General features: G+C 37.4%; 1 protein-coding gene across 5 annotated transcripts; it reads left to right on the top strand.

Annotated features, from left to right (window-relative positions):
• Positions 1–1,192: 1,192 nt before the first annotated feature.
• On the top strand, positions 1,193–10,990 carry LOC107046855. 5 transcript variants are annotated; one of them, XM_015269573.1, is made up of 9 exons: positions 1,193–1,409; positions 2,075–2,174; positions 2,571–2,688; positions 2,790–2,943; positions 6,910–6,997; positions 7,090–7,423; positions 7,552–10,197; positions 10,289–10,461; positions 10,533–10,990. In XM_015269573.1, exons 1-7 carry the CDS (start codon positions 1,340–1,342, stop codon positions 10,048–10,050), a joined length of 3,363 nt encoding a protein of 1,120 aa, XP_015125059.1. In that variant the 5' UTR covers positions 1,193–1,339; the 3' UTR covers positions 10,051–10,197; positions 10,289–10,461; positions 10,533–10,990. The 5 variants fall into 5 exon arrangements, with proteins under 5 accessions (XP_015125059.1, XP_015125058.1, XP_015125061.1 ...); XM_015269572.1 differs by having other exon boundaries at positions 7,552–10,461; XM_015269575.1 differs by having other exon boundaries at positions 2,799–2,943; positions 7,552–10,461.
• Positions 10,991–12,278: the final 1,288 nt, after the last annotated feature.

The following is a 12,278-nucleotide window of genomic DNA, read 5'->3' on the forward strand; positions in this document are numbered from 1 at the left end:
TCGAATCTCAATTTAGGATTTTGCATCTCTTTTTCTTCAATATTTTCTCCGCCCCGCTTCTGCACCCCCTCCCCTTCCCCTCCCCCGTGCCGCCAACGGGCCTTCATGACAAAAAATAGTATGTGTCATACGGACCGTGACGTCGGTTTGCGATTCGTGTGAGTTAGCAGCTTCACACTCATCGCAAACCTCCGTTCACGGTCCTAATGACACAATATACTATTATGTCATTGGGCCCGAAAACCGCGATCTAATCGAGCGAAGCGAGGTTAGAATCGCGGTTTATCGGGCCTGATCACATAAATTTCAATTTCCATGAAACACGGCAAAAAAGAAAAGCGCTATAAGCAACTTTCGAAATCGAAAAGGAGTCGAGCAAGTAGTGCTTTTTCATTTCTTCACGTATGAACAAATCCTATGGAGAATGCGAACATTTCCTATAGGATTTTTATGAAATTTGGGGTCATAAGGGCCATATGGAGGTCATATGGGGTTCATGTAGGGGTCATATGGGGATCATGTGGGAGTCATATGAGAGTCATATAAGGGCCATATCGGGGTCATGAGAGGTCATTGGAGGCTCAAATGTATATGAGGATCAAATTACCTTCATATGATATCCATATGACCCGTTTGACCCTCATTGTGACCTTTATGCCCCTAAATTTGATAGGAAATCCTGTTGAAAATTTCATATCAAATCTTATAAGACATCCTCCAAGGAACACGATAGGAAAACCTGATAAAGAATCGGAAATGAATAGGAAATGTTCGAATTCTCCATAGAATTTCCTATAGGAAATTCCTATCGTATAGAATTTATAGCATATCCTCTAGAATTTTTTCATACGCGTATGGTTTGTTGTTAGGTTCAAATTGTACTTGACAAGTCTGTAAGTGAAAAAAAAAGCTTTATTTTCGGGTGTTCTCAACTGCGTTGAGACAGCTTAAGATTTATTGCTTCCTTTCCGGTTACGTGAGTTTTTCAGTTTATTCTCTCAAAATTGATATTCTTCTTTCATGGAATTAAAATTATGAAGTGGTTCAACAGAGATTTTTAATTTTGCCGGGTCACTTCAGTCGATATAGTAGTTATCTATGTATCAATATCGTAACTACTTATAAGCAGCAATGTCTATGACTTTACGTTACATTGCCTGCCACCCAGTGTCAATATGGCCGTGGTCTCGAGCGCAGTTTGGGGATGGACGAGCACTCGGTAGTTACTCACTCCAGCTCACGACTTTTAGTTCATTATCATTGGTTATTTTTCATACCAAGGAACGTCAGTGTCTTATGGGTAAGCAGTCGGCATTGATATTTCATAACCATTGGTTTTATGCTCCACGATAACATAAGTGAGATAATGGAGCTGGCGCACAGTGTGGAAAATTCAGCTGCGTCAAAAGGCAAGTTTTACTCAATTCGTTTCCCTTCTCCTTGCTGACTCGGCCATCTTCGGAAAATATTCGCATTGTTTACAATTTTGTAACCTATAAAATTGCATGCCTCTTTTTGCGTGTTTTGAATTTGTACAATTCACTTTGGTGGGGGAATCAGTGGAGTTGAGGATTTTTTTTTGTGTTTTTATTAAAAGTTGTACGTAGTTTATACTGCGTGTCGAAACAGTTTTCGGTATGTACGAGGACGCGTTAGCCCGAAAAATAATCAATATGTTGGGTTCTATTAAGGGGTTTCCACGGCCGAACTTGGTATTTGTCTATTCACTGGGCGATGTTCAGGGTTTTTGCCTCTTTCCTGGGTTTTTGAAAGCGTTTTTCTTGGGGCGTGGGACTGCGAGGGTAACGACTCGCCTTTCTACGAGGGGATTTTCCGGTTTTATCGGGGAACCGGTGGGAAACTGGGGCCTATGGTGGCCTGTGGAACGGGGGGGCATGGAAAATTGGAGAAAGCACCTGCTAGGCAGTTGCCTTCGGACACTCCAAAAAGCCATGAAACGTAGATGCTGGAGAGTCGCTTGTTTATTCATACGAAAATAGATAATTGATGTGATACGATGCTGTTACTTCGGAAATGGCGAAATAAAATGTAACAAGAATAAATATTTTATCAGGTATGGAGGGTCGATCATGGATGGAAAAGTTCAAAGCAATGTCACTGCTCAATCGATTTCGTCCCAGCTCTTTGATCTCCTTAATGACATATTACGCAAGGTAATTGGAAGCACTGATGCTTTGTTTGATGGTATTGTTTATTCTTAAACACAATGTTGATACCAGTAATTGCGTGTTCCTGTGTACTGGTTTTGATTGCTCATTAAAACAACATTTCACTTGTCAAAACAACTAATTTTGCATTTTCAATTGGAACGGATGCACAGTAGTCGCAGGGCATCCACGTAAATTAGAATTTTCTAGTAAAGGATTGAATGAAGATCGAAGTAGTTGGTCACAATCTTAATTACATTATAACGCTTGTCTGCATTCCGTTGGATATTCAAATGGATACGGAATATCTCTCAAATTGGGGCAATATGAAAAATAGTACACTATTCACAATAATCTGTTTTTGGATGTGAAAAAGTATTATTTGAGAATTTTTCATTGCAGAAACATACAACCCATTGTTAATGAGTGTCAGACGAGCCAACTCCAGGTGGAAAAATTGAAGGATTCTATGAGTGAAACTCTACTCTTTTTTTTGTATTGCTATAGAGCTCAAAAAGAGGTGAGAGCATTCACTATTTCATCATTCCTACCTGCGATAGTAAAGTTTATTTTACATCCATTGAATAATCAATGAACCATTAATGATGAACGGAATTTAAGACCTTCCAGGAAACTGAATGTGCGGCTTATATGGACACAATGTCCGATTTGTTGGCAATGTACATAGACATGGAGCTGAAGGCATCAAAACGGAGCAGTGAGGCACAAACCAATATTTCAGCTCGACTAATTTCGTACCTTTACATTTGCTTAGGTGAGTCAATGATGAACATCATCATCCATTTTCCGTCCGGTATACTTTAGCACCGACACTGCAGTTTCTCGACAAAATTATCTAGACGTAGAAAAAGTTGAGGAGAATTTACTGAAAAATGTATATAATCGCGGAGTGGAATTCCGTTCTAGGTGTTTTTCACTCTGTAATCGAGGCAAAATGGGAGACGAACGGTGAATTTTCTCTGCTTGCTGCAAACATTTCAGTAGCGAAGCGGTAAAACGGTTTAAGGGGTAATAGAATGCCGTTAATTTTCAAAATTTTTGAACAAATTTCCTGCCGACAGTTATCGATATTTTTACAAATCACAGCACATTCATCTCCAGGAGGCGATGATGATGATGTCTATGTGCTTTGGATGGCAAAAATAGTAATAACTTGAGCAGGAAATTTGTTTGAAAATTTCGAGGAACTTTTGTTACCGCTTGAGGGGTAACGGAAGCCGTCGCAAAAGTTTTTTTTTTTCAACCTATTTTTCTCCGATTGTATCTAATATAAATGGCTGAAATTTTCACCAAGTATTGAGGGGAGTCTAAGCCTTGTCGTCCATCTATTATTTTTTTGCATCAGCTGTGTCGTTAAGTTTTCTGCATTTTATTTGCGAAGAATCTGAAAAATGATAGATGGGGGACAACACTTAGTCTCCCCTCAATACTTGGTGAAAATTTCAGCCATTTATATTCGACACAATCGGAGAAAAATGGGTTGAAAAAACAAACTTTTGTGATGGCTTCCGTTACCCCTTGAGGGAATACGTCGGTGAAATTCAAGTCTTCGCTGGGCCTTCGGACCCATTGAACAGTTTGTGATATAGGGTAAACAGGTCAATTTATGGACGGGGGTTAGTTTCTGGACGATTTCAACTTGCATTGAATATTCCACAAATAAAATGAAAATTGTATTAATTATTTCACCTCTCCATAATATCACTTGTGTACAATCATGTGATCAATTATTCTCTTCTATTGATCAACATTTAATAAATAAATAAAAATATGACCAAGTCGTCCAGAAATTGGGGGTTTCGGCTACATTCAACTATTTGTCAATTTAATTATTCTTTGTTTTGTGATTTTCACTGTAAACTATTTTTTTTCTGCTAATTAAAACATTTCCTTTAACCTGGAGCGAAAAGGTGGGTTAAAAATTTATGAAATTCAAAATTCATTTATTCATGATCTATTGCCAATAGAGTAATAAAACGGATGCTTAACTTTATTCTTTGAAGTGTAACGAACATTTTGAAAAAAAAATCTAAAATCGTATGAAAACTACAGCGCAAGGAGCATTTTGACGGTAAAAACAGGAAAAAATGATGCCGATTTGATGATGATGATGATTTTTCGTGGTTATACGGGGTAAAATCGATCGGGTCCGAGATTTTCCCTAGTTATTACCATATTCCGTCATATTTCATAAACTATTCAATGGGTCCCAAGGCCCAGTGAAGTCTTTTATATTTCACCGACGTATCGCCTCAAGTCGACAGCCTTCAGCTGAGTTTTCAAGGAATATCTCTAAATCGAAGAGAGATAACGAAGTTTTCGTAGTGACATTTCTTGTAGAGTGAATTGAGAACTATAAAAAGATTCATGACAAAAATGTTGCCAACTCCTTCAGATTTCGAGATATTTATTGAAAACTGGTCAATAGTCAAAATCGACTTAAACCGTTTTACCGCTTTGCTACTGATTTACTCGTCTGGTAATTTGTTCTCAAGTGGTAAAATTTATCCGGGATTTCATGAAAATAATTACTCAATGTCTAGGAATTTCTTCAATTTTCACTTTTGTCCATTTCCATGTCGTTTCCAAATATGTGGAGTCTAAGTCGCCGAATTTATGCCTTCATTTAAATAGCATTGTCGGATATTAGGCCGTTGGACGTTCGGATATCGGAACCATTCAAATAGCCTGTCATTAGATGGGCGTTCGGATATTGGAACATTAGACTTTGCTCATTAACTAACTTCATTTTTCTTGAATAATCGAAAATAGAGATGCAAATTTACTCATTTATGTGGAGAACATGCCGATAAATGTCCCTAATCCTTCGCACATATAGTTTGAAATCAACCAGTTTAGTGACTCAAGTTTATGTCCAGCAGAAACCTTAGGCTGTCGGGTATTAGTACCTTTACGGTACAGGGAACCGTAATATTTGCCGTCACACATTTCATTTTTTATTCAACGAAACGTAAGATATTCTTCACTTGAAATATTTTTTTATTGAATCACGTTTTGCTCAACGATTAGCTTCACGATTACAGTAAAATTTGCTGAGATTACCGAGATTTTTCGTCGATAATTCCTTTCATATATTGATCACCATAGAGTCCCTTCATTTGTTGAAGCATGTAATGTTTTGGTTTTAAACACCATATTTGCCTGTAGAAATTGTAATTCCAAGTTCCATATCTACATATATGAGGTATACTGACCCTTTTGTAAATCGATCTCGATTTTTTCTACGACTGGGGGGCTACGAAAACTATCTCTCAATTTTTTTCCAGATTTTTTCGACAGCTCATTTCGGAGATATGATTTTTTCTTTTTTCCTTTTTTTCAATAACTTGGATTCTATTCAGCAGATTTTAATTTATGACGGCTCAAAATTTTCCTTTTTCTACCATCTATAAGAAGATTTTGGATAATTTTTTTTCCAATCCCTAGGTGCTCATAATGCCAAATTAAAAAAAAATTGAAAAATTTGAATTTTCAAAATTATGTCACCTTTTATTTTTCTCATCTTTTTTTCAGTAACTCTTACAATCAAAACAAGTATTTTGAGTCGTCATACAAGTCGGGTTCCATACCGGATCTATTTTATTTTCAAATTTTTCTTCTCGAAATTCCGCAAATTTGGTCAAAACACTCCAGAACGACTTCGATTATGTACAAAAAAATGTAACATATAAGTATACATTTAAATTTACTTCATACTCTTTATAATCAAAGTCAATCAACGCCATTTTCGGAACATGGAATACTTCATATACATATTGAATTCTACTACGTCGGAATTTACCAACCCAATTACACATTGTACAATTCCAACTTATGAATGTTTACTTCATTGTGCGCAATTCGATTTGTTTAATTCAAGACAAATAGAAAATTCACAGAAATCCAGCGCAGATTGGTGGATTTTCCTTTTCTTGAATTTTCATGTTCCAATTACACCTGTTAAATTGCACACGACAAATTCAACCTTTACAAATGTGAATTACACAATGCAACAGAAGAATATTACGACCGCGCTGTCACACAAAATACGATTTGAAATGAAAATCGTTGAAATAAACTGGGTCGACGGGTAAATGCGAAGGCCCTCATCACGACAAAGCTCAAACATAAAAAAAATATACAATGTGGCGTCCAGGTTGCAGCACATATATTCCATATTTGAATGCTGTAATCAGAATGGGAGGATGACAGCTCCTGTAGGCAAGGTCTTAATGCAAACCATCAAGCCCATAGAGAAAAATTATTTTCACTAAATATCCATTTACTTGAGAGAAGGATTTATTTTTTCAATACCGCATTTCTCCAGTGGAGTCATTCCCAGACAATCCTCATTAGGTTCCAATTATGTCCATTGTATTGCTCTAGAAAATGATCATGTTAATCATAACCTCGAGTGAACTCCCTCAATAATTATAACCATTAAAAAATTAATCGAAATTCTTCCCTCTAGAAAATTAGAAATTTAGGAAAACTGAATGAATAACCATTGAATGAGTTCATTCAAGAGAAATACGATTTTGGAAAAATAAATGCTCCTCTCAAGTAACTGAATCTTTGGTAAAAATATATATTTTTCTCAGTGGAGGTTTTATAGGCATCAGAGTATTTTGTGGAAAAAATGCAGTGTCTGTGTAAAACTGTCTTCTGGCCTTCAATTTCACAACAACTTAACGCGATGGTTTTCTTATTTATTCTGCAGATAAATCACCTCAACACCTCATGGATACATTTCTGAAAGTGCAATTCCTGAGCTCCACTTATCAGCAGATTTTAGATCCACTTATAGAGTAAGTTCATTCAACTTCAAATTTCTCTAGTGTGACAGTTGACACATCCACTCCATCGATGTTTGAGTAATAATAAATTTTTGACATTTCAGGAGAATCCTTAACAAGGTACCAGAACATCCTACCTGCGGTGTCATGTACGTTCGATATTTTCTCATCTATCGTATTTGGAGAAGAATAAATAAAGGTTCTCCCGTGAAGAATGACATAACTGTCAGGGCGAGGAAGTCTCTGCGTTCGTCGCCGTCTACATTACCAGAGTATCTTATTGATAATGTACTACCGAAAGTGCCAAATACCCAAAAAATCACCACAGAGATTTTATTAACTCAGAAGTTTGATTTGGAGAGATCAGCGGAGAACTTCCTAAAATTCGTAAAAGAATCGTGGGATCCGCCGCTTGTCGAGGACAGTGAAGCCACCAAGGTATGTTATTTTTATCAAATTAACACCCTCATGAATATTGATAACACAAATTGTATTTTCATTAAATAACACCACACTCGTATGAATAACTAATTATGAAAACACTAATTACAATGTATTAATTCCAGACGCATCTCTCAATTTACGATAATAATCAGCCTGAAGATAAATCGACAGTTAATTCGAACATTAGCAACCAATCAAATGATATTTTGAGTAATTCAATTATAAAATTAAATACCGATAAATTGTCACCAAAAACTCAAATTTTACCGCGTAGAATACCCAAGAAATTGGGTGAAGTAGTTTTAATCGATTTAACAACTGACGATACAAATGGTAGAGTATCGAAGCTGAAAAAATCTGGCAGACGTTTGTCGTGGCTACAAGAGGTAGCAAAGAGGAAAATAACAAACAACATCTCCAAGGAAGATAGCACCATTGAAGATTTTCGCAAATTGAATTTATCATTATTCCTCACAACCGATGGAACTCAATCCATGATTATTGAGGAGCATCAAGAGACAGAGACAAGTGCACTTGGTATCGATAGTCTGAGCTTGACGGAGAGGCCTGAAACCATTGAACTCGAGCCGTCTGATGAACTAAAAGTATCAGAAACTGACGATAATGTAAATCCTTCATTGCAGGATATCTCAGCGTCATCAAACAATGATGATTGTAAAATAACCATGGATAATGAAACGATTGAGAGTGAAATTAAAGTACAAATAGAAGTTCAGAATGAGCTTGAAGTAACGACTGAAATTAACGAATTAAAATGTGAAGATAATATAACGGAGATGTTAAGGGATGAAATCATTGATGATACAAATTCTGCAAGTACAAATTTTGTTATTGAGTCCCAGAGGGACACTGTACTTCATATTAATCACAAATTGAAGGAGAGACGGAGGGAGATGCTCGACTGTTCGCCGGAGAAAATCGCTAATGGTCACTTTCAAGAGCTCCCTATAGACGGTCTCTCATTACTTGCTATTGTATCTCAAAATGCGGCCCACTTGAGTACAACGACAACAAGTAGTGATCCAAGTAATGCAAATCGTGAGATTATCAAAGTCAAAGATTACAGGAGTCTAACAGAGTTGGGAAGTGTTAACGAGATGCATCAGCCTAACAACGCAGGCGAATTATCAAGCAGTACAATTCCAATATGTCCCAATGATGACATCGACGAAGTAGCACTTCAGATTGAAGTATCATCGTCGGAGGATGTTGAGAAGTTACCCACTGATGAAGATAATGAGTGTCCAAATAGTTCAGCCGACAGTTCGATGCAATCAGAGAGGGAGGAGCCAAATGTCATTCTGAGTGGCGAGACAGTGTTCCTTTATCAGAAATCTCCTAATAGCAATTTGTACATAATAAACAAAGCAGTTGAGAATCGCGAAGGGGAGGAGGGCAATAATATGAGTGACAAAGTCGCCCCAATGGAGGGCATTGACGAGGCAAATTACCCTTACGAAATTTACGAGAAAATGTACAGAATTCCTCAGCCAGCGGTACCTCAAACATTTGACGATCCCAGACGTGCACAAAAGGTCAAAGTGACCACCTCAAGCGACACTGGTCGAGCAATTGATCTCCAGAAAACCGCTATGAAGAAGACAGTCAACAGTATAGAAGTTAAATCACCGAGAAGGCACAGGATAAGGCAGGAATTTAATGGATGTCCCTCTGATCTCGTCGACCCACATTCCATTCATATTCCAGCCACAACATCCCTCTATCACGCAAACTATCCCACTTCAGAATTGTACATCTCCTGCCGGCAAAATTGCAGCTCTGTTACCTGCGCTATTCCAGTCAATCAATCAGCTCCACCAATGCATTCCCATCAAAACTCATTGAGATGCACATGTTTAAACTGTCCTTATGACATTGTCACTCACTTCTCTCAATGCATCATTCCACCGGGTGAGGCGCAGCCGACAAGTGGAATTGATGGTGTTTATTACATTGGAATTCAGCCGTCCTCGGTCCTGCAGGATTGCAGTCTCAAGACAGCGCACGAGACTGATGTCAAGCCATTCGATGAGAAACCCCTGTACAAGATTGAAATTGATAATGAAATTGACAATAACATACAGGAAACATTTGGAAAGACAGATGTCAATCGGAAGTTGCCTTTGAAGAAGCGGTTTAGCATGATGTCTACGAGCTTTGGGGAGACGAGTGTCAAGACAGAGAAGCCTATTGAGAATTATCCGAATATACCTATGATATTCATAGCCGCTCTGGAGCCCACTAACGACATGAAATTATCACCTGGATTGAATAATCATCAGATTCATTCCACTGAAATAATCAGACGTGATTACGAGAAGGATTTAATCAACGGTTATCACTTCAACGACGATCGTAAGCGTAAGCAATGCGACACTAGTACACCAGTGCCAATCAAAGCACGTAAGCCGAGTACGGAGAGTAGACAAATATCGAGGCCTTCGAAGAAAGTTCAGGAGCCAAAGTCTCCGACTAAAAATTCAAAGAGACAGACGAGACTGTTACAGAGAAAAGCACCTAGAGTTAATTACTGCTACGATGATAATGAGAGAAATCCGTCCTGTGCGTATAAGCGTAAGCGCAAGAGTAGAACACGATGATCAGTCAAAGTGTCACTTGTCACCTGTCTCATTAAATCCTCAATAATTACAATTTTGCTAAACATAAAAAGCAGAGAAGCAGAGGGAGATTGATATAATGATAAATACCTGACCGTTCGACTGGCTGTGGTATTGTAACTGTTCATTGTAAATAATTTATTAGTATTATTGCGTGTACATAATTATCAAAATCAATGGTAGATTGATTTTTATTAGATAAATTCATTATACGTAACAGATTCGACATGGAAGATTGATCATCACTTGAAGATTTCAACAGCTTGAAGATTACAATTGATTTCCTGTTGCTGTTGTGAAGAAGAAAAGCTGGTGGTTTTATTCTTTCGCTGAATAATTCTCGCTGGAACCGAGAATACAGGGCGTCGATGCCACAGCATCGATACACCACTGGTGAGTTACCGATGAATTATTGACTAATCAGACTGCTTAATGATACAGTAAGGATTCCCTCATGTTTTTAGGTCATGCAGCTGAAACATCGGGAGCATACCGAACTGTATCAATATAAGAAATAGCGCCAATATCAGAGTTTCCGCCATATGAATAATTCACCGACCAAGATACAACAGAAATTAAAACGAAAAAGCCCAACAAAATTGACAGAACCAAGTAGAACCTATTTTTTCGATGAGACAAGTGAGAGGGGATTCATAATCAAAATACAACTGAAAGGACCCTAGTCAATGAATAACAGCTGTTTACCATGGTTTTACCATTTTAATTATTTAATTTAATCAATCAATTTGCATGATGTCTTCCCCCTATTCAGACGGGCGTCGCTGATTATGTCGATCCAATCTATTATGTTTATCAATTAAAATTTATATTTTTATGATTTTTTTTTCTTTAGTTTTTATTTATATTTCTTAAAACGAAAGACTGAGAAACAAAATATTGTCGCTTGCATATTATTTAAGCCGAATTATAGAGAAAAGAAGCAGTCAAATGTAATGGATGATGAATAGTATTAGAGAATCTTCCTGACCTCCCAATAATTGACCTCTTACTCCTTTTGTGAATTCTTCAGTTCTCCAGAGATCATGTTTTCGGGAGTTTTACCTGATACCTGATATCCAAAACTGTGATTAACGATACTCAGTTTAATAATTTTTCATATTTGAATTGTATGTGCCATTCTCACCCATGTCTGCCAAACAGATTTATTCAAAATAGATGATAATAATAACCCACATTGTAAACAGACTAACAGCAGATAATTTTCGCATAGTTTGAATCGTTAGTTTATCGTAGTCCTCGATTTCTTCCAACAAATGTATCCAATACGTAATTACTTTTAATCGGGAACTTGCATGCAGCTCAATTCTCTCTAATTTCTCTATTCACACATTTCTTGTAAATGTGGATAGCTAAACGGCGAGAATTATGGAGAAATATTGCCGAGATGTCCTATGATAATTAATTTAAAATCAGTCGTTTTCGAGGTCAATTTTTCGATTATGACGTCACGAAGACGGTCAGGTAACGCTTCATTGGTCAAAAAGAAGAGAGTGGGGAGTTGCCGTCCTCCATTGGCCGAGGCGCACCTCAAGATTAGGTTAGGTCCGCTCGAGCCATTCTGTGATTGGTCCAGCGCTCGACCGTCCGTGTGACGTCATTAGCGATTTCAAAGCGTTTTAATACTTAACTATTAATTAATGAGCAATATTTCAAACGTTTGTGAATGAAAAATGAATTATTCAGGTCCCAAACTTGAGATTAGAAAATTGAAAAAAATTCATGCAAGTTCCCTGTTCAATTGAATGTTAATACTTATTATGTTACTACGATTTATTTTACACAAGTCTGATAGCCATAAGAAAAAAGAAGTATTAAAAAGAAACCTCAGAGTGTGTACGAGTGTTCTAGTAAAATTGTGTGAGGTGAATGTTTTATTGCAAGACTATTGTTTCTTTTCTTTCATGAAAAACAGAATAAATGACATATTTAAAGAGAACAAATCTAATTCAAGTAGTCTTTAATTATACGAAATGAATTTCCCGTATCAGTTCCTCAAGCTGGCGCGNGGGGGGGGGGTAGATTAAAACAAAGCGACAAAGGAAGTGTAAAAAGGGGATGTGGGCGGGTGTCGAGCACTTTGGAAAATTGTTTTGCACCCTTGCCTTCTTCTGGAGTAGACAACACGATGTGGAACAGAGGGTGAACGTACGTAATTCCAACGAGTGTGTGCAAGTCTCCAAGTTATTGAG

This window comes from Diachasma alloeum, unplaced genomic scaffold (assembly GCF_001412515.2).
Source record: "Diachasma alloeum isolate Michigan unplaced genomic scaffold, Dall2.0 Dall_scaffold_02453, whole genome shotgun sequence".
In the NCBI taxonomy this organism is placed as follows: Eukaryota; Metazoa; Arthropoda; class Insecta; order Hymenoptera; family Braconidae; genus Diachasma; species Diachasma alloeum.